Source organism: Ilyonectria robusta, assembly GCF_021365365.1.
Source record: "Ilyonectria robusta strain PMI_751 chromosome Unknown BGZ61scaffold_13, whole genome shotgun sequence".
NCBI lineage: Eukaryota > Fungi > Ascomycota > Sordariomycetes > Hypocreales > Nectriaceae > Ilyonectria > Ilyonectria robusta.
The window spans coordinates 787828-813913 of NW_025764447.1; the positions used below are offsets into that span (position 1 = coordinate 787828).

The following is a 26086-nucleotide window of genomic DNA, read 5'->3' on the forward strand; positions in this document are numbered from 1 at the left end:
GTGCATCGCCCAACTTGCCGCACGTTTTACCGGCATTCCCCAACTGCCAAGGCGTCGTCTAACACCGACTAGGCGCATTTAATTCCGTCATATGATATCCCGGTCGTCTTCTTTCGGGGATACAGTGCCTACTCCTACCGAATTGGAAACAACCCATGTCCTGAGAACTCTGGTTCCGAGCTCTGCTTGCTTCCGGGCCCACACAAGTTCCGGGGTTGTGGGGGAACCCCATGGGCCTCACAGCTTGCTTGCGTGACATCGGGCCACCCGAGTTCGTTTGCGGGGAAACGGTCTAAAAAGTCGGCGAGTCAGTGCTCGTACCGGCTTCGCGGTGCGAGAAAATATAAGAAGCCAATGCGACCCTCGCCAAGTCGAGATCGCTACACCACAGCACCGGGATTCATCCATTGGCCCCTACAGCCGTTCTTCTCGATTAACATACACCGGTATCGACTCGCCCGTGCCGAGAAGATGGGGATCACCGCCGAGGCAAAGGCCAAAAATGACGTCTCTCAGTTGGAGGACACTGGCGCTGCGGCCTTCCACACGACGCCTGACCACGCCGAGGAGAAGCTGACGTTCCGCGATTTCTGGGAGCATCGACGCGTCTTGGGTTTCTGTAAGTCTCGCGGTGACGTTTCCGACTTTGCGCCGGGCTCTGAGTCTAACCGACACCTTGCTGCTAGGTTTCATCATCTATCTCCTCCCCATCAACTTCGGCTATGAGGTCTCCATGGTTGGAAAGCTCTTTGCCGTGACTCCCTTCGCCCAGCACTTCGGCTACGAGGTCGACGGAGTTTGGGTTGTCAAAGCCACCGACCAGCAACTCGTCAACGCCGCCAGCACCATTGGCCTCTTCACGTCCGCGTTTGCAACCGGCATCATCAGCGACTACATCGGCCGAAAGAAGACCATCGTCATGGCCTGCTTTATTTGCATCAGCGGCGTCATTCTCCAATACTTCAGCACCACCATTTACATGATCTTTGGCGGCAAGCTCCTGTCAACTCTGGGCTTTGGTCTCGGCCACTCGCTTGGTCCTGTGTTTGTTGCCGAGCTTGCCCCAACCAAGATGCGTGGTGTTTGCCTCGTCCTCATTGTAAGCAACTCCACTCTTCCGTCCTGAAAGACTAAAGTCTAACCATTTCCAGAATACCACGATTGTCATGGGACAATGGCTCAACTCGCTCGTCGTCTACTTTTGCAAGAACTACGAAGGCGACATGGCGTGGAGAATCCCCATCATCACCCAGGTCTGCCCCCCAGGCTTGCTGCTCCTCGCCCTCGCATTCCTTCCCGAATCGCCGACTTGGCTGCTCATCAATGGCCGTCATGAAGAGGCTGCCAAGTCTTACCGCCGCTTCAACGGAGCAAACTTCGATGTCGACGCCGCTGTCGAGGTGGCCACCGTTGCCATTGCGAAGGAGGAAGACGCCAGGAAAGAGCAGGAAGGTTCCAGCTGGTTGGAGTGCTTTAAGGGCACCAACCGCCGCAGGACGCTTATTATTGTGATGGTGTACATCTCACAGCAGTTCATTGGTGTCAACTTTATCAGTGGATATCTTACGTGAGTGCCTCTCCTTTTATCTGCTGGAGTTCTTCAGTCTCTAACAGAAAGATAGGTATTATTTCCGACTTGCCGGCGTCAACGACCCCCTTGCTCTTGGACAGATCGCAAATGCCATTCAGCTTTTCGGTAATATTTGCTCGTGGCCGCTGGTGGATCGTCTTGGAAGACGGCCCATGATTGTCGGCGGTTATACCATCATGTCCGGTCTGCTCCTCGTCATTGGCGGTATCAGCACTATTGGCACCTCCCCTTCTCTGTTGGCGCAGGTAGCTCTTATGTGCGTCTGGGGATTTTTGTATCAGGTAAGCCCGAAAATGGGTTCATAAACTCGTGAAACTTCGAACTGACCTTCTTCGTAGGCAACTCTCGGCGCTGTCGCATATGCCATCGGAGGAGAGACCGCCAGGTACGCTTCAGCACCCTTTCGTATTAGGTCTGTGATCAGTGACTAATTTAATTATAGTGTGCGCCTCCGACAAAAGACTTACAGCATCAACATTATGGTTGCCACAGCCTTCTCGTGCCTGATCACCCAGGTGATGCCCTACCTGCTCAACACCGACCAGGCCAACCTCGGCGGCAAGATCAGCTTCGTCTTCTTCGGCTTGTCGGTCCCCGTGTTGATCTACCTCTACTTCTGCCTTCCCGAGCTCAAGGGTCGTAACTACGCCGAGGTCCAGGAGATGTTCGAGAACAAGGTGCCGGCGAGAAAGTTCAAGACTTACAAGTGCGATTCGGCATTGTTGGAGCACAGCGAGACGAAGAAGGATCTGGAGCTGTGATTGGCGGGAGAAGCAACCGGTAGATGAACTAGTTAGTTGCTAGAGATAGTCAGAAATGCCTGTCCAAGACAAAGCCTGACTGCTAGTGGTGCAGCCCTACCTTCGCGAGCTTGTGTCACATAAAGATGCCGCTGATGTTAGAGTGTTTCAAGTATATCAGCTTCACCTCTGCTCATTGTGATGACGTCACAACTCATAGCTAACTAACCCTTCTTAGATGCCCACAATCGAGCTGTTCTAGACCGAACCATAAGGTTTCGCCACATGGGTCTGCGGGTGAATGACCAATCCTGTACGACGATAGTAAAATGAATCTCCACCAAAGCGGGGGATACCTTTTTCTGAAGCCGATCTCCTGGCCGCCGCCTCTTTTTGATCGCTTCCTATCTTCCAAGGCCCATTCTAGACGAGTATCTAAGGACGCAGAGGCAGGGTTGAGCGACACTCGTCGTGGTTAGAGCTGTCCTTGCTCCGAGCCGCGGGGCGATTGAGATAGCCTCAGCCACTCAGTCAACCTCCCCGCACAAACCACGCAGAAAGCGTGGCGATACAGTCCACCATGGACCAGGTGAAGCCGCTGAAGCAGGTTTCCGAGGGCATCCGCGAGCGGGAAACCTTTAGGTATGGTCCCTGCCTGCGCCGCCCACGCCGTCATCCGTTTATCAGGTCCATGTCGCAGGTATTACTCGTCTCTGCTCCGCGTCGCGAAGTTCAACAACACCGGCCGATCGCTTCCGAGCTCTGAGCTGTCGACCTCGGACGACTCGATCCTCACTGCCCTCGCCCAGCTCGGAACCTGCCAGACGGGGACCGAACGCGCCCTCGTATCCCTCTTCGATACCGACCGCCAATACATCATCGCCGAAGCCACGCCCTCAATATCTCTGCGCCCATCGCTCCGCAGCTCCGACTGCTGCAAGCCGCTCGGGTCATGCGGTACCGCTATTCCTCGCAGCCACGGCGCGTGCGAAATACCGCTTCTCGGCACTCCCTCCGCGCATGATATCACGGAAAACGAGGGCCATGATTCCACGCAGCTTCCACTCACCTTGTCGCAAGATCTTACCACCGATGCTCGATTTTCTTCCAAACGCAACTGCCAGCCAGGCGGCGCGACCCGATTCTACGCGGCAGTGCCGATCCGAACCCGACGAGGCATCAATATTGGCGTGTACTGTGTGATGAATTCGACGGCCGGGGGGAAATGGACTGGCGAATATACCCGCCGGCTGCGGGAGATATCGCAAACCATCATGGATCACCTCGAGTCGCAAAGACTGAAGGAGTCGAGCCGGCGAAGCGACCGCATGAATAAGGGCCTGGGATCCTTCATCGAGGGCAAGTCGGCTATATCTGATACGCAACTCGGTCGTGGGGATTTCTGGGAGCAGGAGGATGCTCTCACTCCGACGAAACCAGCATCACAGCACAGACAGGAGCCACAGACCATGCAAGCGCACGCTGCGACAGCTGAAATTCCGACAGAATTTCCAGCAGAGCCGTCTCGAAATGAAGATAGCCCGTCGGCTCACTCGTCAACATGGGAAGACATGGGTCATGAGTCGGGCGATGATGGGAATCCGACAGCTATCTTCTCAAAAGCCGCCAACATCATCCGGGAGTCGATTGACGTCGAAGGCTGCCTATTCCTTGATGCCACAATGAGCTCATATCGCCTCCTACGCACGGCACATGGCACAGGTGAAACGCTGGACCAGTCCTCCTCGGGCAGCAGCCATGATGAACCTCTAGATTCTGATTCTGGCGAGGAACTCTGGCCTCGTTGTCAGTTACTTGGGTCTTCCACGTCGGATTCGGTGAGCCTTGAACAAGGTGCTCCACGACAACCGAGCCCGAGGGTGGCGGAGCAGTTCCTTGCCAAACTCCTTCGGCGCTACCCAAAGGGCAAGATTTTTAACTTCGGCGCCGACGGGGCACTGCAGTCTTCCGACTCATCCGAAGACGATGGCGCCTTTTTGTCATCCTCTCTCGCCAGCCCGCCACCATTACAGAAAGGCCCCGGAGATTCGGCCTCGCTCTCATCCCGGCCCAGGCGTTCGAGAGACCCCTGGGCTAGGCAGCGGGAGGGAAGCGTCCTCCTCAAGGCATTCCCGGAGGCCCGGAGCGTGGCTTTCGTACCCATTTGGGACCCGAGAAAGGAACGGTGGTACGCGGGAGGCTTCATCTACACCAACTCTCCGAGCCGCAATTTTTCCCTCCAAGGAGAGCTGAACTACCTGATGGTATTTGGGATGCTTGCTATCGCCGAGGTCCTTCGCTTTAATACTCTACTCGAAAACAAAGCAAAGTCCGACGCTCTAGGGTCGCTCTCGCATGAGCTACGCTCTCCTCTGCACGGAGTGTTGCTGAGTGCCGAGCTCTTGATGGACACTGACCTCACCGTGTTTCAAGGCAACGCGGCTCATACCATCGAAACCTGCTCCCGAACACTCCTCGACACGATAGACCACCTTCTAGACTATTCTAAAATCAACAGCTTCGCAAAAGGGAATAATGCCTTTAAGAGCGCCCTGGCGGCCCCGGTAGCTGGCGCCCCGGTAGATTGGAGACACTTTGGCCAGAAGAGCTTGATTTGCAACTCTCGGCTTGACGGGCTCGTCGAGGAGGTCATGGAAAGTGTCTTCGCAGGCTTCCACTTCAAGCATCTGTCTGCCCAGCCACTCTCTGACGGACGACCAAGATCAAAAAGCAGCGACGTCAGAGCCAATCATCACTTGGACTTCCTACAGGCCAGAGAACAACTCGACCCCAGGCTGATCAACAGTTCAGAGCTGCAGTTAAACTTCGGACAAGTGTCGATATTTTTCTCCGTCGATCCATCTCGTAACTGGTCTTATTTAGTCCAGGTTGGAGCATTTCGCCGAATCATCATGAATCTTTTTGGCAATGCACTGAAATACACGCACAAGGGCAGGATCAAGGTATCGCTTACGCAAGAAACAATGTCACTAAGGCAACGTAAAAAGGAGAGCGTTGTCAAAGTGACAGTGCAAGACACGGGAAGGGGCATTGGCGCCGACTTTCTCAAGCAGGGCCTCTTTAAACCCTTCAGTCAAGAAGACAACCTAGCGCCAGGAACAGGCTTAGGTCTCAGTCTGGTAAAGCAGATTACGTCCCAGTTGGGCGGTCAAATCTCGGTGGAGAGCCAGGTTGGTGTTGGGACTACTGTCTCAGTTGCACTCCCGCTCGAGCAGGTACCACAACAACCAGGGGATGTCCAATCTCTCTCAGAGGAGGACCAAGAATTTGACGCGCGAGTCCGCGATCTAAAAGGCCTACGAGTCCGAATGATGTACCCTGGCCATGGTGATGGAACGGATCCCGACGGCCACAAAGACAAATTGGAAGGCGTATGCACTGGGTGGCTACGCATGGAACTCGTGTCGGATGCAGAATGCGGAGCGGTGGCGCCGGATCTCCTCATTTGGTCACAGGATGCGTTGCCAAAGAGTTCCAAGGAAATCGAGGCGCTGTCTTCAACTCCCAACATTGTCATATGTCCAAATTCCCTGGAAGCCTATGTTCAATCTCACTCTTTCGAGGCAGCTGGCCACACCGGAATCTTTGAGTTCCTTTCTCAACCGTAAGTTCCTCTTCAGTAACACTGAACTTTGTGTTCTCTCACTAACACCAAACCAGTATTGGCCCTCGCAAGCTTTCAAAGACACTACTTCTCGCGTATAAGCGATGGACAGGGCTACCGAAGTCTCGGGGTTCTGGCACAGCAAGTCCGCCGATCTTGGTCAAACGGCCGGCTGGACCCAACAGAACGCCGAGTTCATTTACCATACCCGACGTTAGCAAAGTGGAGCTAGTGCGTGTGCCATCGACGTCTGAGGGTGAAATCCCGCCTAACATGGAGGTCAAAGACGTTCCAACAGCCCCTCCTCCCGGAACCGAAACATTGATAAACGCAGATTTGTGTGAAAGTCCCTCAGATCTCGCGCTTCCCACACCCCGGACACAATTCTTGCTTGTCGACGATAATCACATCAACCTGAAGCTATTATCGGCGTTCATGACTAAACTTGGCCACCAATATCAGACAGCGATGAACGGAAAGGAAGCTGTCACTTGCTTCGTCAAAAACCCACGTTCATACTCGTGCGTATTGATGGACATATCAATGCCAGTCATGGACGGCTTCGAGGCTACCAGGCGCATTCGGGCTTATGAGTGCCAAGAGGAGCTGCAACCTGTGTCCATTATTGCGCTCTCCGGCCTAGCCTCGGAGGACGCGCAGCGAGAGGCGTTTGGCAGTGGGATGGATTTATTCCTCTCCAAGCCGGTGAAACTAAAATCTCTGGGGGCGTTACTTGAATCGAAGAGTCTTTTGAACGGTCAGTAGTGGATTGAAGCTCACGTTTTCATAGTGAAGAAAGGCCGAATTGGAGCGATGACTGACTGCGCTTGTTTCATGTGACAAGATTTCTTTCATAGTCCTCGATCTCCGAACTGACATGTAACCTAGATGATTTCTACAATGAGGCTCCGGGCCCAAATACACGTGAGGGCCATCTGGAGGGGAAATACATGGAAAATAGACATCACGGCGAACCCCATAGAAGTGATGTCGAGAATCGTACATCCTAAATCATGATAATTACTAGCCATGAATTCAAAACTACCTTCTGATCTTCTCTAGGCTCTCTGTATCACAATCCATTGTGAAGGCCAGACTCGAAAACCTTCCAAAATGCACCCGAGATTTATATAACGTTTTAACCGTGAGCCTCAATTTTTCTTTGAATTGGTCACCGCTCGCCCCAGGTATGCCAAAGTCGCTGGCTCTCGTACATCATAGATAAACGCCGCAATTTAGTCGCCGCAATTTAGTCGCCGCCTTCGTTGGCGCCACAGTCAAAGTCCGTTCGGGGGATGAGGCTTCACTAAAATATCTGGCTACGTAGGTACTAGATTAAGTCCCGGAACATGAAACTCTTCAAAAGCTTTCTCCATAAAGCCTTCCTTCCAGAATCTTGACTCTTGACTGCATCCGCGCGGGTACCAAAACTATATGTGAAGCCCCGTCGCGTTCCTCGATCGAGTAGCCCACGGGTTCGCACTTATCCAGCTCTCTACTCAGCTCGTCGTCCGAGTAGGCACATGTGTTCGCTCCTAGATCTCGCCTCACGCCCTCAGCTAAATCTAGCGACGCTCGGATCTCGCCGCCGCTGCGCCGGAACTTGACAAGCTGGCTGTTGACCTGCGCATCCAGCCACAAGGCCCAGCAGCCTATGGCCCAAATGGCCTCAAGTATTAGACCAAGCAGTGCCAAGACGGCCGATAAGCCCCATGCGTACCCCTGCCTTTGAACGCATCGGAGGTTGTCTGGAAGGAAAAATGTTTCCACGACCACTGGTACGAAGTTCGGAGCAGGGGGGGCTCAAAAGCGGTCCCGGTACATCCCCTCGCCATTTGTTTCACATAGACCTACTGCTCAGATTCAGGGCTCCACAGCAGGTGTCACGACCCAAATTTATTAGGGATGCTCGTAGTCCTGCGAGTGAGTTAACGCAAGTTTCATGCATGCCAATCCGAGCTCAGGAGGTCACTCAAGTAAGTGCTGGAATGGCCACCCAGAGAAAAAGAGCGCACATATTCTAGAATCAAATGCTTGTGCCCCTTCAATTTTTCAGGCTGTTTCTGGGCCACTGTTTGGATTAGTAGCATCTTTCCACGCCCTCCATGCAATCCAGACCTGAAGTCCTGAGAGCCCTAGCGAGAGGACCCCAACGATAATCGATATCACCAAAGCGCCAAGAGCCACAATAAAAGCATTGCTTTCAGAGGTTTGCCATTTGACCCATCTCTCAAACTTGTTTCGCGGCGGTCGGTTTATAACGAGATCATGCAACACCGCAAGCCGTTCGCCCCAATAGAGATATTCTAGGAGTGGTTCGGATCTCTTCTTTTCGGCGCAGTCTGCGTCAAACCCTTTCTTTTTAATCAACCCCTCTAAGAGTTTGACCGACTTTTCATCTCTCCAGTGAAATAAAATATCTTGTATGGAGTGAAGCGTTTCTGAAAGCAGCCGTGGCGGAAGAGAGCCCCTAGAGAGAGTGAGCTACTATATCTCCAGTCAAACTTCCTATGTGCTTACCTTTCAAGGCAGGATGCTAAGAGTTCCTCCTGGCCAATATTAGAGGCTTCGGAACGACGCAAATGTGCGTTGAGATATGAAGTGTGGTGGAATAAATAGAGCACTTTGTTGTCCGCATCGAGCAGCAAGTGTTTAGTAATGTTGTCGGTCCCCATGAACTTGATACCGAATCGAGATTTCAGCTTCCAAGCCTTGATTGATTTTATATCATCCAGTGCCGTTACCGAGGCCTTGGGAAGAGAATTCTGCACGAATTCCTGAAATGATTCGCTTGGCTGCCATGAAATGGGTCGATAATGGCCAATCCGGAATCCTTCTCCATGTGAATCGGCCACTGCTGGATCAAGCATAAACATCGCGCGAATAGCCATAAAGACGACGAATCTAGCTTGATGGCTTGGTTGGATATGTGTGAATCTCATCTGGAGATCAGTTGTGATTCGCTGGAGAGGCTTTTGCGGGTCACTTCGGACAAGTTGAGCGGCCGCAATGACATCGTGATCACTAGGCCGAGTGAAATCGCCCAGTTGGGGTTGTTCAATGTGAACAGCCCCGGCCATCAACCGATCGTAAACCTTAAAGTAAGAGAAAAAGGGGCGGCTGGTGGTACCGAGAAATTCATTTGCTATGAGCTTTTGGTAATCAGGGGTTGTGGCCATGGCGATGCGTTCTTGGTAGTCATGAGTAGTAGTCATGGCGATCCGCGACGGGCCTTGGGTTTCATGGCCAGCCCGAGTGACTCGAATATGGGGACAGATGTATAAGGAAATATCGGTCCTGTTGGTCCCTTAGAGTTGTGTGCAACGTTGGTTGCGTACAGGAAAACCCAGCTCCTGTTGGGAATTTAAATGATAGTAAGGCTGGGAAGTTGCATGTGACCTCACTTTGTAATTTCACAGGCTGACTGCATGAGGTCACACAGTTACGACTTAAAGAGGGGTAATGGAAGGTAGACCCTTGTTATACCCAATCAACTGCGCTCTGTCAAAGTGACATCTTGACAAATGTTCATAATTGGTTCGCCAGCACTGTCCGTCGGCTATCTCGCGCATCAGCAAGCATTCGAGTTTTCTCGTCCACACCTAGAGAAAACATACGCAAGATAGTCGTCGATGACTAGTCCTGTAGTCCTGAATCATGGGGCTGGGTGACCCTTACGATCTCTTTCGAACTCGCCGATCACGGTCATCTCTCTCCGACCGATAGATTGCTGATGGCTTTGCCTCTTGCACTCCAATCACTTATCTGCGAACGATCACCAGCGGGTCTGGAGGTGTGCAATATGGAAATGTGGAAGGGTAAAGCGCCTGACGTGGATTTGTCTGAAGAGGAACCGCGACATCAGCCACATGTTCTTCGACCTCTTTCACCGCCTCCAGACATGCCGGATTTTGCAACTACCAGCCCAGCCTCGAGCCGAACGAACGCATCTCAACAGCACCTTACAAGCCCCGCCAATCCTTCGCGAATCTTCAGTCCATCCTGGAGAAGTCCCGTACGGAGCCGCGTCCGATCTCCAACAGACAGCCTTCCATCTCCGAATGACCGCGGCGAATCTTCCAAAGCGATTGAATCCTTTAGAGATTATGCCGAGTCCTCACATGGGCATATTGAACCCTCGATAAAGCTCAACGAACCCTTGAAAACGACCGTCGAATCATCGAATACCTCTATCGAAGTTCGCACACAAGATGTTGAGGATTCAAGTCCTGCAGATCTGCCAATTACTGCAAATGTGAGGCCCACAGATCGCCTGGATGTGGAAGAAAACCCCTTTGCAAATCCTGAACCTGTTCCTGGTAGCAAATTCAAAAAGCAGGTTTATCCCCAGGCTCTAGTGAAATCAGACAATTGGAGTGAGCAGGAATATCAAGAGAGATTCCAGTTTGTCAAAGGGGAGTTGAAATCTGAAGTGGACCGCCATCCTGAGCTCCGCGACCTCGCAATCGTCTACGAGCTCCGTATGGTGGGAACAAGTCCAGAAAATGCAATTCCAAGCATCGTCATCAAGTGTCTCTGTGAACCAAAGGACATAAAATCTCTACAATCACTCTTCAAGAGCAGAGCACAAAAACAACTACATTGTGGTAAGAGTCCTTCCACAAGCTGGATTTTGAGTCCCTCTGCAAGTCGGTCTTGGAGTCCCTCGTCAAGCCGGACTTTGAACATACCGCCTTTCGCACTGGTATATTTCAGGTTAACGATATCTCCAATCAGACGTATGGGGTCAGGGAAACCTCTAATCGCGTTCTTTGACAACAATGCGACATATTGTGGTGGTCTCATACAATATCAGAATGTCTCGGCTACACTGGGCGTGTCCATTCAAATCGACAATATTGTCGCATACCTCACGGTCGATCATATATTCAGTCCAGATGAGGACCCGTTGTCCATGTCGACAAGCTTGACCAAGGAACCAGATTTGGATATCTCAGGTCCTTCTTCCAACACATCACACAACTGGGCCAAGCCGCAGGAGTTTCAAAAGCATGACGACGACTCAAGGGTTTCAACCGAACATTGGGAGAACGAAGATGACGAATTGGGGGATGCAAGTGAACTATGGAAGGACGACGACGACGAATATAACTACGAAGATGAGCCAGAAAGCGACAAGGAGTACCATATGTCTAGCACCATCCTCTCAGCATCCATACAGGCAGAGTCTACACATATTGAAACTTGGGAGAAGCTCATTCCTACAGTCAAGTTAGACCCCTTGTGTCCTTATTTGGACTGGAGCTTAGTTCGTCCCAAACCTGAGTACCAAAGAAAATGTCAACCAAACGTCTTCTTGCTAGACGATTTACATTCTGAACCAACAGTTCTGAGGCAGATACGGGATATACCCCGAGGCCACCTTGTTCGAGTCAAGTTGGTTTCCGCTATTCGGGGAGTACTCCTAGGTCGGATACTGTACGGTTCGAGCTTTTTGGGATCACCACTTGGATCGCCTTCTGGACGAGAGGATTGCGAGGTTCTGACAGTCTTCTTGGATAACCCCGAGGGTAAGAAAGTTGTATATCCTACATGAAGCCGCCCGCTAATGCAACAGCATGTCAGGGCTTCTTGAAGGCGAATGTGGATCAATTGTTGTTGACCAAGAAACCAATGAGGCATATGGCCATACTGTGGGATGCGATTCTCTCGGTAATCCTTTTATTGTGCCATTGGGGCACATCTTCAACCAAGTGAAGGCAAGCTTCGGGGCAATGCAGGTCGGACTTGCGCCTTTATCCCCGAATTCGAAAAAGATTACAGATCCAATTTCGAAACCAGCATTCGGACCAAAACCATTGGATCAGGCTCCAGCACTGAAAGATTTTACTTGGTACCAGGACATTTCGGCTACTTCCCGCGAACTCCAGGACAAGAACAGGGGACCTGAGTTTCAACAAAAGGAGCCGGAAATTCCAGAAAAGAAGCCATTGAAACAGCCAATGGAGTTGGCGATGCAACAAAAGGAGCTAGCACAACGACAGGCTAGGCTAGGCCCAGAGCACCCTGATACAGTAGCTAGCATGAACAAGCTTGCACTGATATTTGACAATCAGGGGAATTACAGAGAGGCCGAGCGGATGCACCGTCAGATACTCACGATCCTAGAAAAACGCTTGGGTGGTGAGCATACCGCCACGCTCACGAGTATGTTCAACCTCGCACTTGCGCTCGAAAGCCAGGGGATCAATGTTGAGGCAGAACGCATACACCGCCAAGTCCTTCAGCACCGAGAAAAGATACTAGGCAAGGAACATCCGGACTCATTTGCTAGCATGAATGAACTCGCCCTTGCGTTCTACAACCTGGGGAAATACGGAGAAGCGGAACAGCTGCATCGACACGTCTTGCAGCAACGAGAGAAAATACTTGGCGAAGAGCACACTGATACGCTCACTAGTATGAATAACCTTGCACTTGTTTTCGAGAGCCTGAACAAGTACACTGAAGCTGAAGAGTTACACCTGCGAACTCTTCGATTGCGACATCGCATATTCGGCGAAGAACATCCAAAGACACTCACCACCATGAGCAACCTCGCCGTCCTACTCGATAGCCGTGGAAGTCACGAAAATGCGATGCAGCTCAACCAGGAAATTTTGGCGGCTCGCAAAAAAGTGCTGGGCGAAACCCATCCTGACACACTCATAAGCATGAATAATCTCGCAATCGCACTCGATAACCTCGGGGAATACCATCAAGCGGCACGGTTACTGGAAGACACTGTCGCGCTACGAGCAAGGGTGCTAGGGATGCATCATCCTGACACTGTCGAGAGCAGAAATACCCTTGTTGCTGTGCTTGAGAGACTGAGGGGGAAGGAAATCGGTTTTTGAGGACGAACTGCTTGGTTCACAAGATCGATTAAAGTAATTACTATTTCCGTACTTGGCAGAAACATAATTTGGTTCATGATGCCCAATAACAAATGCGTGCCGCATAGTCGAGCCTTGTGAATATGCATGGTGTACGACCAGACGGCGTAAAATTTGTCCGAGCGAGCAAAACTTCTAAACAAGTCCGGGTTAAACAATCAGGCCATGACGATGTTGCAAGGGCCTTATTATTTATCGTAAGAGAATTTTCTCACTAGTCATTTATCATTCATTTTATCTCATCGTCAATGCCGCCGAATAGTTATTGCATCTTAACCGAGCAGGGTGCGGTCGAGTAATCCTTAAAATAACCTGAAGCACCAGTGACTCGAGCGATCTTCAGTTGCGTCAAGAGAATTGCATAATCGCAGAACGATCATGTCACGCCTATTCCCTCATCCTCCTTATGCTGAGGATCAACCTCTGCCTGGAACATTCATGACCGTTCACATTCTCACCCGAGCCGTTGTCTCCAGAAGCCTTCTTGCCAACAACTCATCCCTTCCTGACGCCGATCTCTCCCGCAATTCACATCGCGCTTGCTTCGCACCTCCCTCGCCACTTCATTGATCACCATGTGTCTATCAGAGGCATTTCTGTTGTTCCATATGCGGGACAGGGAGGAGATGGCAGGATCGCAGCTGGCGGCCTCTAGAAAGCGAGACGCAGCGGGGAATTGATGATTGGACATATGTAGGGATGGTTGCGGGACCGGCCATGGTGCTAGCAAGCAAGTTCACAGCGCTGGGCTTGGCTGCGACACTTGGTGCGAGCGGGTTGGGAGCGAACGTGGGAGTGACGGGATATCTAGCTTGGAAGTTTGGCATCCGTAGGCTTTTCGAGTCAAAGGAGACCGAGAAACCGTTTAAATCGTGATGACTGATAGAGGGCCCAGAGAAATTGGTATTGGGACTACATTGTACTCTAGAGAATAAGTGAATTAGGGCATGGGCATCCATCCACTTTACACATTGCTTGATGTATCCTTTTACTTATTCCTAGTAGTCACTAGTTACCTTTGCAACCACTCATCTCTTTAGTCAAAGACCTGCCATTCACTTGCATCCATAGCCTTCGTTCCGGATATTGAAATACTTGGTGAAATCGGCACCAATCTCGTGAATAGAAGTGCGTTCAAGAGCCATAACGGTCTGCGCTATTTGTGAGAAATCCATGAAAGAATTCATTGCCCAGCCACAACACGTCCCTCTGCCTTTCAGCCGCTTCACAGACAAAATCCAGCTAGTCCAGCAAATTTAATCGAGGTAGTAGCTGCAGCCGAGAGTGGCGTGGCACTGAGTCAGTTCTGTTGCACAAGCAACAACCAAGAACAGCCAGCTTTGGCACACCATGTTAAATAGGTAAATAGTTGAGATTCACTTTCAACTCGTATCATTTATCACCGATGGGACGAAACGCGCGAGCGAGGGGGACATGAACGGCGTGGTATACTCAGCATTCTGGTCGCTTCACTGTGCAGGCGAGTGCAGGTGCAAGTATCTAACCGTTTATCGCTGTACTCCACGGCCTAATTTTTTATGTATAGTATCTGAGAGGACATGAGACGGCATACAGAAGAGTCTTGAAGTTCGTTCAGATACGACTTGCTTTACTTCCTTGCTATCCAACAATCGCATAGCAAGCAAACCCGAGTATCGAGTCTACTACTCACCCGTGGAGCCATTGGCAGTTATTCAGTATTGGTGGCACAAGCCAGAGTCTTCTCTAGCTTGCGACTTGAAGAAATTAACGTCGGAGCTGATGAATGCTGGTAGAGAGCCAAAAAGATAGTGAGATCCCCAAGACCTGGCTCGAACAGGTGACCTTTCGGTAACGAAAGAAGCGGTTACAGCCGAACGCTCTTCCAGCTGAGCTACTCGGGGATTGTATATTGATTGTGGTGATGCATTGGTATATAGGTGAGGTTCTGATACGCTGACGTGAGGTAAGAATGCGGCGCGGGGTGGGGTTTCGGGCTTTACTATGCATTGTGATAGGATGTGGCGTGAGGAAGGTCCCCGAGATGAGGGGAAGAAGATGCAAAGGATTATACAAAAGGAATGAAGTAGAAAGAAAGGAAATTCACTGTGGTCGTGGTGAGGAGGTGGAGGTGAAATTGAGGACAGCATTGTGGGAAATAAATCACCAAACTAAACCACTTAGATCATAACGATAAATAGGACAGAGTCCCCTTGAAATGAGGCTGCTCTTTCGCCATGCGACATATTCTACGATGAAAAGTGCGAGACCTCAGAGCTTGTTAGCCGAGATGTGGTCATAGCAAGGAGGAGCGGATGCGGATCTTGCCTATTTCACTAGATTGAACTGGCCCTGTTCTATGGCGACAAGAAAGGAATACAATTTAGAGTCACGTTAGAAAAGCAAGACAGTAATTCTTTTCATCCTTTTATTTCGCTAGTCTAGAAGAGAACAAAGCCAGCAAGGGGATTCTCTTTGGATTTAGCTACACATCTCCGGCGGCTGGTTCAAAGAGGCCGAAAGGTGGAGTGTGCACGGAAGCATGGTGTGGAGCATTCGCAGCTGTGGCGTCGAGGCGTTTTCGGAAAATTTTCGCTCTTCAATCTCAACTGCGCCTCATTTCACAACACTCCTCCCATAATCATGAATCCCCTTGCGATCAAGTTAAAGGAGGAACCGATTCGTCACGCAGACTGTTGCCTCAGTCTATCTTCAAAGCTACTAGACACTTTAACGGCTATTTTCTCCGACAGAGGGCTTGCTGGCCACCCGCGAACTGTGCTTTCCATCGGCAGCGGCACAGGATTGCTGGAGACTTTGTGGCTCACACACATTGAATCACAGTCACGATCAGATGGTGCTTCAGAAGGTCTTGTCATAGAGGGCGTGGAGGTGCACCAGCTTGGTTCCAGGGCTCCTGCCAATAAATATCTACCAGAGCAGGCCATTAATACCGTTCGCGGAACGTGGGAGCTGTCATCGAGGCTGCAGGGTCAAGATATGTCAGGGTTGATGTTTACATATCCTCGTCAGCCTGCTTTGGTGGCACGGTACATCGAATCTGTTACTAAGACAAAGCTTAGCATTGGCTTTGTCATCTGGCTGGGTCCTCTGGCCGACTGGGATGAATTCGAGCCTTGTTTTCGGGTCAGTGGCGACGATGGGGAAGCATTCCGGTTGGAGGGCATAAAAAAAGGAGCCGAAGCTGGGCTGGGCGAGTACGAGATGATGGCTATATTTAAGCAGTAGGCATGATAGCCGCACGGACAACATGACAGGTCTTGAATTGTGTCCAAACGACAACCGGGCTGAACTTGATGCTGGTAGAAATGGGATAACGAGACTATTGATGCTGGCCATAATAATGAGTTTCACTCATATGATCTCGATGGCTGCTGGGACTTTCGGCTTCATAATTGGCTGGAATGACATTGGGATCAGTCCAGCTGCAAAAACCAGCCACCCAGGATCGAGGAACCTGCATTTTACAAAGTTTCCATCTTCCGAGAAATTGGTCCGTCAATGAATGTGATCATTCCACTTGGTACTCGTGGCAAATTCCATAATTTCTTGGTCTACAGGCAACCGCATTGGAGAAACACAAAATACGCGTCCCGTTGCGGCTCAGCCTACATGCACTTACTGTAGGTATCAGACAAATGCTGGGTTGGTTGAGACAGATTTTGTGACGATGGATGATCCTGTCTTTTGGTCTAGGAAGAAAGAAAGCTATCCATTTGTACCTATGGATCTGACTGATCCAGATGCCCTTGATCCGATGCCGGATGCCCTTGATCTGATGATGCCGTCAATAGCCGACGTTCTAAGTTTTTGAGGACATCTAGGTTCAAAGGAAACCGCGGTACGGATCCGGTCCTATGCAAAGCTGACTTTTCCCATCAGGGTGTTTGACAGTAGGAAGCAAGGCGGTTTAAGGTATAGGATCAACATGGGAGCCAATGAGCGAAGCTGAATACGGGAGGTTGCGGATATAAGCAAAATGGAGGAAAGGGATTGGTACTGAAGCGACTGGAGGATTAATCAGGTGGTCAGCAGCTCCAATCAGGCAACCAGCCCGAATGCGGCCTTACTGAGGTAGAATGATATTGCATAATCACTCGGAAACGTCGGCCATCCTCCCTCTGACAATAAAAGCTTGACCGCAGACACTCACCGCGAGCACTCCATCAATCTAGCTTCATCTCATCCAGTCCACATATCGGTCTCAGCGCCTCTACCCTGACAACGATGTGGAACCAAGACCCATACGAGTACCTTACCAGCGACACATTCTGGGCTCTGGGCATCTTCATTGCGGCAAACGCCGTTTGGATAGATCGGCAGAAGAAGCTCTTGGGCAAGCCTAAGAATGAGGATATCATCTTGGAAGAGCAAGCCTCGGTGACCGACAATGGCCCGGTCGGTAATGCTCCGGCCGACAACGTCTCTGTCGACAACACCTCTATCGAGAGCGCCCCTGTAGAGAACGTCCCTACAGACAATGAACCTACCAACAATACATCCAGCGTTAGTTCACCTCTAGCGAACGCGTCCACCCCGAGCCCCGAATATGCCTGGCTAGACCTGCACATCACCTCCCGCCCTCGCCAGATCATCGCCACTGCCGTCGCCACCCTTATCTTACCGCTGCTGCTTCTCGAAGGCGTATGGGCCATCATACTGGCATTTCTTGTAACGGTCGAAATGCTGAAGGCTACGTATCCCTCATTTAAGCCGCGAATCCTGGGCTTTGTTCTATACCTGCCTCTTACACTCATCATGCTACTCGTGTGGTTCATACTGTTGAATACGAGCTCGTACTTGGTCATTGCGCAGTGGAAATATATTCACATGCTGGTCCATTACAGGCCGAGTGCCGGTGACCGTTCAAGCCCTGAGGAGGAAGGTTTGATGGATTCTGATGGGGAATGGCGGGACCTTGAGAATGGGGAAGGGGTGCAGAGTGGAGAAAGGAGTGAGGGCGAGGAGAAGGCTAGCAAGTAGTGGCCAAACCATGGGAGATTGGCGCATAGGGATTCTTTCCTTTCTCCGAGATGTTTCATAACATGCAAACGTTCATGCTCTTTTGATACCACTACCGTTTCTTTACAGTAACAATTCAATCGGAAGAGCTTCAAGAATCAGGAACCTTTCGTCCCGTCCCAGGCGCCTATATATACGTGAGTGATCCTTCGATGGTCTTGGCAAGTTTTCTGAGTCCAATAGGCAATCAAACTGTAATGCACGGGCGTACGAGACTGGCTAGTGAAGCACATGGGTGACTATGAGTTTTCGTGTTGGTAACAAAATGGCTGCGCTAAGATCCTCCCGCTACGCCCCCATCTCATCTTACAACAGACTTTTCAGGGTTTTACGCAGAGCCACCACACACCCATGGGGTGCGGAAAATTGCCCTACATATTATGCAGGGAATATTACGGGATGGCAATTTCAGGCTTCAGTCATGGGAAAGTCATGTGCGAAAGACGCGAGAATATCAATATTGACAAGTACGTATCTATTATGTTCAAATACCCAACATGATGCTGGGGGATAAATAAAACTATAATAACATTGGCTGGCATTAGGTCAATAGGTGGACGTCTATGTACTTATTGCGCCTAAAGAAGCGAATAGTAACGAGCGTGATCGTGCATGCCATGAATTTTAAACGCGGCACAGGCGGCCGTTCTGGGTGGGAACACCATCGACCTGGCCGGTGATGTACCACTCGTCGCTGCCAACACCCTGGAGGGCGTAGAAGAGATCGGTAGGATCGACCTGGTTCTTGATGGAGAGCAGACGAGCGTACTTGTCAGTGCCGTAGAAGGACTGCTTGAAGTTGGGCTCGGTGACATCGGACTCGGAGGCGTAGGTGCCGCTGCCGGGGGTGGCATCGCGCCACGGCTGCATCCAGTCGTTGGTCAGGAGCTTGCTCTTCTGCGCAATGACATCCCACGAGCTGCCAGTGTCCCAGCTGATGACGGAGATGGCGAACATGGAGGCGTTGCGCCACGCGGGGTTGACAGCATTGTCAGGGTAGGGGCCAGGGCCACCAGTGATGCCGAAGGCAATGATGTTACCGCCCTTGTCAGAGAGGCCCTTGAAGGCGCTGAAGGAAGTCTCGAACTTGACGGGATCGGTAAGGGTGTCCTTGGGGAACAGACGACCGGCAGTCTTGGAGGTGGTGCCGCCGACAGACTCACGGGGGAAACCAGCCTTCCAGGCAGGGTAGTAGCTGGCATGCTCAGACTCAGTGACATCAAAAGTGATGCCGAGGCTGGCCCAAGTGTCAAAGAGAGGCTTGGCAAGAGTGTGCAGCTCAGCAAGGGTGTGGCCAGGCGCGAACCAAGGAACCATGGAGAAGGTCAGGGTGTTGGGGCCGGTGTGCCAGATGTTCCAGTACTCGTAGTTGCCAGCGGCGTTGAAGGTAGGGATGAGCTTCATGAAGGCCTTGACGGCAAGCCAGAAAGTATCGTAGGAGACGGAAGAGCTGGTGCTGAAGTTGAAGCTCATGACAGCAGTCTTGAGCTTGGGGTAGGCCTTGACGGTGTAGGAGGTGACGACACCGAAGGTGCTGCCGCCTCCACCGCGAAGGGCCCAGAAGAGATCAGTGTTCTGGGTGCCGCTGCAGGTGATGAAGCGACCATCAGGGGTGACAACCTCGAGGCTCAGGATCTGTAACGGTTCAGGTGGTTAGAAGACTGTGGAGTAAAGGATCAAGAGGAGAAAGACTTACCTGATCGGCACCCATGCCGTACAGGGGAGACAGAGGAGAGTGGCCACCACCAGCAAGGTAACCACCGGCATATCCAACACTCATACCCTCACCACCGACAACGGTGACACCGTAGTTCTCAGCGGCCTGGTAGACCTCCTGGCCAACAACACCAGCTCCGACCTTGATGGCAGCGCCGGTGTAAGAGCCAATCTGGATGGACTTGTAGTAGTTGATGCTCTTGAAGCGCTGGGTCCAGATGGACAGAGCGCCAGCACCGACGGAGCGACCATTGAAGTCGTGGCCGGTGTTCTTGACAACGAGACGCAGGTTCAGCGTACGGGCAAAGTTGACGGCCAGCTGGATATGGGCCACGTTCTTGGCGTCGACCACGTACGAGGGGAATCCTCCGAGGGTGCAGGTACCAGCGGGATCCTCTGAGGGCTGGCAGGTCAGACCCTGGTACAGGGGCGACATGGACGAGGTAGGGTCCGCAATGCTGTGGGCTGCGTCAGCTGCAGGTCTAGATCGGAGCGAGGGGGGTAGGGATCTGGCTTACTGCAGAGAGGAGTTGGTGAACTGGCTGATAACGAAGCTGCATCGGGTAGCGTCGTAATTGCCAAAGTCATCGTAGCAAGCAGCGCCAATGGGGACCGTCTTGATGAGCGAGCCGCCGGTGACGAGGTTCAGAACCTGCCAGATGATCTGGTTGGGCCAGAGGAAGTCGCCGGGGAAGGTCTTGCAGTTGGGCAGACTCCTGGCGGCGCGCTTCCGGCTGGCCTCGCCATCGTCAAAGTACAGGAGAGTGACATTGGTGAGCTCGAGATCGGTCAAGTTGGCCAAGACATCGGTGGTCAGCTGGATCTTCTCCTCAGGAAGGTAGTTTCCAGTGACGACCTCGGACGCCTCGTCAATGTTGCTCTCGGTGGCGTCTAATCGGAGTCAGTATTTTCAGCCCAGTGCTACCCCTCTCGGAAGGAAGCCGAGAGGCATGCGAGGTACGCGAGATCACTTACCAATCTCTTCACCGTCGACAACGATAGTCTGTGCCACCACGTGGGAAGCGCAGAAGGCGACGAGACCCCCGACCAAGAGGCGTCGGTTGAGCTGCATCTTGGCAGAATGGGTATGAAACACCGACTGATGGGTTTGCGGCGGACACGAGGAACCTTTGGCAACCTTCTGGCTGAATCGGTCAAGATCGACAACCGGCCGGGAGGATCAGGGTACGAGACAGGAACAGGCGTGAAAAGAGCGTGATAGGATGCGAGAAGCAGAGAGAAGAGGCTTGGTGTCGGGCGTATATAACATCCACGTGAGCCCCCCGTCGAAGAACGGGACCCAGTTCCAAGCTCAAATTGACGGCCAGTTGATTCATGCGAAGGCCGCTTCCTTCGATAGTTCCGGAAGCCAGGGCAGGTTGGATGCAAGTTGGGACCTGTCTAGGCAGCTCTGGGCACAGCATTGCGGTGGGGGAGATGGGCATCTCACTGCCTCATCCCGTCTTGGGCCATGTTGACGGCCACGTTCGGGCTAGAGGTATTGGATTCTTACCGTTTCCTCGCCTTTGCTGGTCTCCACATATGCCGCATCTGGGAAACTCTTGCGACGACGGCTCGCCACGATCCATGTCCTCGCTTTCGGATTGTAGGCCAGGGAGATGACTCGCCTGCTTACAGATCAGGCAAGATCGGCACCTGCAAGTGAGAAGGCCTGGCTTTACCACCAGCGCTCCATGCCGCCGTTGAGGGTACGATACCCCGGCGCCAAGTTCATCCCGTCTCCGGAGGCGTCAACCCAGTCTCCGGGACGCAGGAGCAGGCATCGGCCGTCCTCTAGCGGTAAGCTTATGATGTAGCGGGAGGTGGCGTCGACATCGCTTATGCCGCTGCCTGGCCCTGGCAGACGTATGGATGGATATTCCATGGCTGAGTCCTTGGCTGTTAGTGGCCCGGATCAGCGAGGACCGGGATGTGAGCCGTGTAGGTAATAAGTCAGGGGTTCCGACAACCACGTAGTGCCATGCGAGGCTCTCTTAGCAGGCCAAGTGCTGCAGAAGCACCTGACTAGTAGACTGTTAGTCGTTGATGCATACTAAATACTCTAGATATTACGTAGTCCCTTAAGTCCCCGGGCTAAATCCCCTGGTGGCGCCATTGTTTTTGCGGATCCGGGACGTTCCAGAATGGCCAACAAGGGCACTTGTGGATCCTCCCCCTCGTCTGCATGGGAATGCGAACAATTTCCCATGTCCTCGCAAATGCCGCACCCTAGCACAATTAACTACCGGCCGCTGGAGAGCCGTCCTTGTCTGTTCGGCGGGCCTACAAGCCATCGTGCGGGGAGAGAGAGGACCCGAAGACCCTTTGTGACCCTCTATTATCCTCGGCGACCCTCTATTACCCTCGATTACCCTCGGTGACCCTCTATTACCCTTGAGTACCCTCGCAGACCCTCGCTGATCTCTGACCCTCGCTGTGCGGGGGATCTGATCTGCCTTGTCAACACCACCAGACATGTTCACAGATGTCTTCATGCAGGCACGATTCGTTGCCAGGTTGATATAAGCCAGTGACCATCCCAGTGACAATTTAGCCCCCTTCGTCATCTCAACAGTTCGCCGCGATCCCACGCGACAAAACCTTCCTGTGTCGCCCCGGCGAACTCGGTTGGCGACCCTTGCCCCTGAGCGCACCTCAATCAGGCGCCGTTGCTGCTGGCAGCTTAGCCGAAGCAACACACTGCTTGCAATGCTTGGTGGCTTGCAAGGTTTGGCTGTCCAAAACCGCTCGTCTGCGCCGTGAGGCGAAAGCTTGTCGGGGCTTCGTTCTGCCAAAGGCCTACTGGTACTAACCGCCACCAGCCAAATGCCTAGCCAAGGAGCTAGAGCGTCGACTAACGCACAGACTGGACTGCCTGAGTGGCCCGGGAGGCCGGAAGATGAGGCCAAGACGACCGCCGGGGTTCTCATCCTTGCAGTAGCCCAGGTCTAGCGCCGGGGAGCGGATGTTCACGGCCTCGCGCCGGGGAAACTGGTTGCATCCGATTGCGTTCTGCAATCTCGGGCAACACGCTGGCCTCGAATCTGGGTACGGGACGCATGAGATAGCGTGCCTTGGCCCTCCTCTTCTTGATTCCTTTCTGGCCCTCCCCCGCGCGGAGCGCGCAGTGAAGCCAGTCTGTTCGCCGTCCCGTTGCGGCTGAGGGGCGGACCCAGAAGGCACAGTAGTCCCAGACGGTACTACGTAGTACTACGTAGCAAGTTAGTCAGTCCCAGAAGCCAATCCCGGAAGCCAGAAGCCAGTCCCAGAACCCAGAAGTCAAAACGCCGAAACTCCAGCGAGACACCACCATGGCTTGTCTTGTGGCGGCCACCAGCCAGTTGCGCGGCCACCATCCGCTAGAATCAGCTAGAGAAGACCGGGTTGGCTCGACGGGAGACCCGGGACGCTGGACCTGAGCAGCGAGGTCTCGCCTTTGGGGTCTGGCGCAGAAATTGTCGTGGTGTGTGGTATCGTCCAGTTCATATAGGAGCACGGAGTACGGAGCAGTAGCTCACACTCGCCTGCTAGCGACGATGCTAAGATGACACACTCACACTAATCCCAAGGAGTCGGTTCGTCGTAATAGTTCATGTACGCACAGTCGCATCGCTCTCTCTCACGCGCAACCTAGGTATATAGCATTTGCACGGCCCACTCCAGGCTTGGCTGCGCGGCGTGCACATCTTCTGGAAAAAAGGCTGCGAGGTTAAGACACACGACACATCCCGTGTTCTGTCCAAGGCTTTCTCCGGGTGCTGGGCTGGTGATTTACTCTCCGACGACTGTCGCGTCTCCCCTTCGGGCATCTCCTCTCCACTGCGTCCTCCTCGAGGCCTCGCCACTCCTTTGTAGAATCTCCCGCCATGATGCTGGGGACGAGAGACGAGCTGGGCGCCATCGGCATGGGCGTCGCGGCGGTAGACACGAGCATCAAGGCCCGCTACATCCCCGTCACTGAGCTGCCGACCACGCCCATGCAGCAGGGCGCCATCGCCATCATCTTCCTGATGACGTTTCTGGCATTTGCCATCTGGGGCGTCCGCGTCTACTCGCGTGTGTCGACGAAGCAGTTTGGTATCGGTACGTGCCTGACTCTCTCTCCCGACGATCAGTCCTGCTTTGGACCTGGTCATCACAGGGAATGCCCTTCGACTAACCTCGCGTGTGCCATCTAGATGACTGGCTTGTTACCGGCGCAATGGTTCGTTAAGGTTCTGTCATGTCGATTGCCGGAACGTGCGCTGATCAGGGTTCGTCCCTACCTTAGGCCTTTTCGTTGGCGTTGGTTGGTCCCAACTACATGTGTGAGTTCCGGAAGATTTCTGCAAGACAACCAACAGCATCCATGTCGCTAACAGCTCGCTTGCAGTCTTCAAATACGACTACGTCGGCTTCCGTACCAAGTCGCTGCCTGAGACTTACGACCTAGAGCCCGTGTTGTTCTGGAACTGGATTATGCAGGTCCTGTACAACCCGATCCTCGCTTTGGTCAAGTCGTCAATCCTCATCTTCCTGCTTCGCCTGGGAGGCCATCGCCGAAGCATCCGATGGTCGGTGTACGCGCTCAACGCGTTCAACATTGCGCTCGGTGTTGCCATCTTCCTCACAGTCATCTTCCAGACCATCCCCATCAACGCGTACTGGGATCTCAAAGTTGAGAAGAAGAGACAGATCGACGGTCCCATGTTCTACATATCGTCGGCCATCGTCACCATCTGCACCGACGTTCTCGTCCTCGTGATTCCCTTTTGGGTTTTCCTGGGCCTGCGAATGCGCCTCGCCGCCAAGATCGGCTTGCTGGTGGTGTTCCTCATGGGTGGAGTGTAAGTTGTGCCCACATGCAATCCATGATATTGTGCTAACTTGATGAATACAGTGTCACCGTTGTTGCGATTGTCCGTGTCAACGAACTCCGCAAGAAATTCTACGACCTCAATCCCAACTACGACGCGAGACACACACTCGGAGACACATACAGTAGTATCGAGGTCAACCTGGCCATCATCGCCTCGTGTGGTCCCGCACTCCGCCCCTTGTTCCGCAGAATGTTCCCTGGTCTGTTCTCCAACAAGAGCAGCAACGACAGAGACTACAACACGCCGAGCAACTATGGCACCGGCACTGCCAGACGACACACGAATATCACTGGAAACTTCCCTCTCAAGGAAATCAACGGTGGCAAGACACACACGGAGATCCGTGGCCATTCACCAAATGAGAGTGAGGAGGAGATTATGACATACAACGGTATCATCCGGAGTACAACTGTAAGGATTTCGTCTGACATCAAGTGTTGTATCTGCCTGCTAACCATGAATAGGTCAACATCAAGTACGACCAAGCGACGTTGGAAGGTGGGGACTCGACCCCAGACTTTGAGGAGCCTGTAAAGCCCCGGCACACATAATCAACATTATATACCATTAGAGCGAACATTCGTTGGGATTTTCTTTTTTTTAAGATTAAGATGTACGGAGCGTGTCAGGGGTAATTGTCCCCACATCGATCGATCTCATGTTACTTCGATGATCGAGCTTGGCTGCATTACAGCGACATGGGATGGCAATGTATGTAAATTATGACGAGTAAAATATTTGGGGATACCTGTCAATGGATATGACGATACTTAATAATAATTTTTCCCAATACCATGAAGATCGTTGGTTATTTGTGTATACCCCATATTTCTGGTGGAGTATTTTCTCTTGCGCGGGCCGTCTCCTAGCTCTAATTCCACGATTAAGCATGTATCCAACCCTCAACGCAATCTCAGCTAAATATCTTGCCATTCTAAGCCATATGCTTAATTACTAGTGCCCGTCATATAGTTGCACGGTCAAGCTTGTTGAATAGCATCACATGATGGCAAGCGAAGATGGCAAGCTCAACACCACATCGCATGAAACGCATTCAACAAATACTCAAACATAATAGAGAAAAATACATACCGGCTTTTTTGAATAGGATTATCCAACGATACCTAAGCTCTCGAGTGGAGCACTCCACTTTCAGCAGTTTGCAACTTTCTTTTCTTGCCCCATAGTATAGGGTATTTTTGTTCATGCACATGCACATTGCTCAGTACATGCTCCCAAAGACAGTTGAGAACAATGCACCTAATGAGCAGTTTGGGGAATGGCATTGGAGAAGATCAATTCTTAGTATTTGTTTCTCTCAGTGGTCTTTTTCTTTTCTATTTATCAGGTTAAATAGAGTACTGCTTCTAGAGTCTTGGCTTAAGAACTTCAACTGTGCGCATACCAGGTATGTTGGTTTTGCTTAGGCTTGGATGAAATAATTTGTGCCTGTGTGCAGGGAGCAGTATGCAAGCATATGAATAACCGCTCTTGATGTATGTTTCTAATCGGACTCCAGAGTGTTTCGGGACTGGGTTGCTTATCGTGACTTTTGTGGTGTTGATAGCTATTGATAGCATTTAAGCTTATCTGAGTAGACGAATGGGTGTGCCCTGAATCTATTTAACCTGCATGTT

General features: G+C 52.0%; 9 protein-coding genes and 1 non-coding gene across 10 annotated transcripts; 7 read left to right on the plus strand and 3 right to left on the minus strand.

Moving 5' to 3' along the window:
- Window positions 1-471: 471 nt before the first annotated feature.
- Window positions 472-2464, plus strand: BGZ61DRAFT_548222 (maltose permease; the record flags this gene model as incomplete). The annotated part of the gene is made up of 6 exons (XM_046255389.1): window positions 472-619; window positions 687-1099; window positions 1152-1567; window positions 1623-1872; window positions 1930-1976; window positions 2034-2464. The coding sequence occupies 6 exons, from the start codon at window positions 472-474 to the stop codon at window positions 2350-2352; spliced, it is 1593 nt and encodes a 530-aa protein (XP_046102847.1). The 3' UTR covers window positions 2353-2464.
- A 241-nt stretch (window positions 2465-2705) lies between these two features.
- BGZ61DRAFT_454505 (uncharacterized protein) lies at window positions 2706-7239 on the plus strand. Its single transcript, XM_046246237.1, has 4 exons — window positions 2706-2973; window positions 3032-5956; window positions 6013-6713; window positions 6845-7239. The coding sequence occupies exons 1-4, from the start codon at window positions 2912-2914 to the stop codon at window positions 6964-6966; spliced, it is 3810 nt and encodes a 1269-aa protein (XP_046102848.1). The 5' UTR covers window positions 2706-2911; the 3' UTR covers window positions 6967-7239.
- A 769-nt stretch (window positions 7240-8008) lies between these two features.
- On the minus strand, window positions 8009-9135 carry BGZ61DRAFT_355228 (uncharacterized protein; the record flags this gene model as incomplete). Its single annotated transcript, XM_046240691.1, has 2 exons — window positions 8009-8426; window positions 8477-9135. The coding sequence occupies 2 exons, from the start codon at window positions 9133-9135 to the stop codon at window positions 8009-8011; spliced, it is 1077 nt and encodes a 358-aa protein (XP_046102849.1).
- A 2796-nt stretch (window positions 9136-11931) lies between these two features.
- On the plus strand, window positions 11932-12813 carry BGZ61DRAFT_548235 (Kif17 kinesin; the record flags this gene model as incomplete). The annotated part of the gene is made up of 2 exons (XM_046255390.1): window positions 11932-11991; window positions 12034-12813. The coding sequence occupies 2 exons, from the start codon at window positions 11932-11934 to the stop codon at window positions 12811-12813; spliced, it is 840 nt and encodes a 279-aa protein (XP_046102850.1).
- A 1835-nt stretch (window positions 12814-14648) lies between these two features.
- BGZ61DRAFT_t133 lies at window positions 14649-14735 on the minus strand. Its single transcript has one exon. It is a non-coding gene; the product is annotated as a tRNA-Tyr (tRNA).
- Window positions 14736-15445: 710 nt separating this feature from the next.
- Window positions 15446-16371, plus strand: BGZ61DRAFT_454508 (uncharacterized protein). The gene has a single exon (XM_046246238.1). The coding sequence runs from the start codon at window positions 15475-15477 to the stop codon at window positions 16078-16080; it is 606 nt and encodes a 201-aa protein (XP_046102851.1). The 5' UTR covers window positions 15446-15474; the 3' UTR covers window positions 16081-16371.
- On the plus strand, window positions 16103-16666 carry BGZ61DRAFT_479566 (uncharacterized protein; the record flags this gene model as incomplete). Its single annotated transcript, XM_046249114.1, has 2 exons — window positions 16103-16345; window positions 16487-16666. 2 exons carry the CDS (start codon window positions 16103-16105, stop codon window positions 16664-16666), a joined length of 423 nt encoding a protein of 140 aa, XP_046102852.1.
- Window positions 16667-16972: 306 nt separating this feature from the next.
- BGZ61DRAFT_454509 (uncharacterized protein) lies at window positions 16973-17924 on the plus strand. The gene has a single exon (XM_046246239.1). It carries the CDS (start codon window positions 17080-17082, stop codon window positions 17833-17835), a length of 756 nt encoding a protein of 251 aa, XP_046102853.1. The 5' UTR covers window positions 16973-17079; the 3' UTR covers window positions 17836-17924.
- Window positions 17925-18259: 335 nt separating this feature from the next.
- Window positions 18260-19918, minus strand: BGZ61DRAFT_454510 (uncharacterized protein; the record flags this gene model as incomplete). Its single annotated transcript, XM_046246240.1, has 2 exons — window positions 18260-19509; window positions 19571-19918. Coding segments are annotated over 2 exons (1359 nt in total), but the record flags the coding sequence as incomplete, so codon positions are not given.
- A 3166-nt stretch (window positions 19919-23084) lies between these two features.
- BGZ61DRAFT_52776 (uncharacterized protein) lies at window positions 23085-25236 on the plus strand. Its single transcript, XM_046253159.1, has 6 exons — window positions 23085-23673; window positions 23769-23794; window positions 23861-23897; window positions 23963-24416; window positions 24470-24860; window positions 24914-25236. The coding sequence occupies exons 1-6, from the start codon at window positions 23457-23459 to the stop codon at window positions 24998-25000; spliced, it is 1212 nt and encodes a 403-aa protein (XP_046102855.1). The 5' UTR covers window positions 23085-23456; the 3' UTR covers window positions 25001-25236.
- Window positions 25237-26086: the final 850 nt, after the last annotated feature.

What these genes read in the sequence shown, in the direction of transcription:
- BGZ61DRAFT_454508 (XM_046246238.1), top strand. Translation starts at nt 15,475, where the DNA reads ATGAATCCCCTTGCGATCAAGTTAAAGGAGGAACCGATTCGTCACGCA.
- BGZ61DRAFT_52776 (XM_046253159.1), top strand. Translation starts at nt 23,457, where the DNA reads ATGATGCTGGGGACGAGAGACGAGCTGGGCGCCATCGGCATGGGCGTC. An exon ending in GTGTTCCTCATGGGTGGAGT is followed by an intron (nt 24,417 to 24,469) that starts GTAAGTTGTGCC and finishes TGATGAATACAG; the next exon opens with TGTCACCGTTGTTGCGATTG. An exon ending in GTATCATCCGGAGTACAACT is followed by an intron (nt 24,861 to 24,913) that starts GTAAGGATTTCG and finishes AACCATGAATAG; the next exon opens with GTCAACATCAAGTACGACCA.
- BGZ61DRAFT_454505 (XM_046246237.1), top strand. Translation starts at nt 2,912, where the DNA reads ATGGACCAGGTGAAGCCGCTGAAGCAGGTTTCCGAGGGCATCCGCGAG. An exon ending in TTTGAGTTCCTTTCTCAACC is followed by an intron (nt 5,957 to 6,012) that starts GTAAGTTCCTCT and finishes ACACCAAACCAG; the next exon opens with TATTGGCCCTCGCAAGCTTT. An exon ending in ATCGAAGAGTCTTTTGAACG is followed by an intron (nt 6,714 to 6,844) that starts GTCAGTAGTGGA and finishes CATGTAACCTAG; the next exon opens with ATGATTTCTACAATGAGGCT.
- BGZ61DRAFT_454509 (XM_046246239.1), top strand. Translation starts at nt 17,080, where the DNA reads ATGTGGAACCAAGACCCATACGAGTACCTTACCAGCGACACATTCTGG.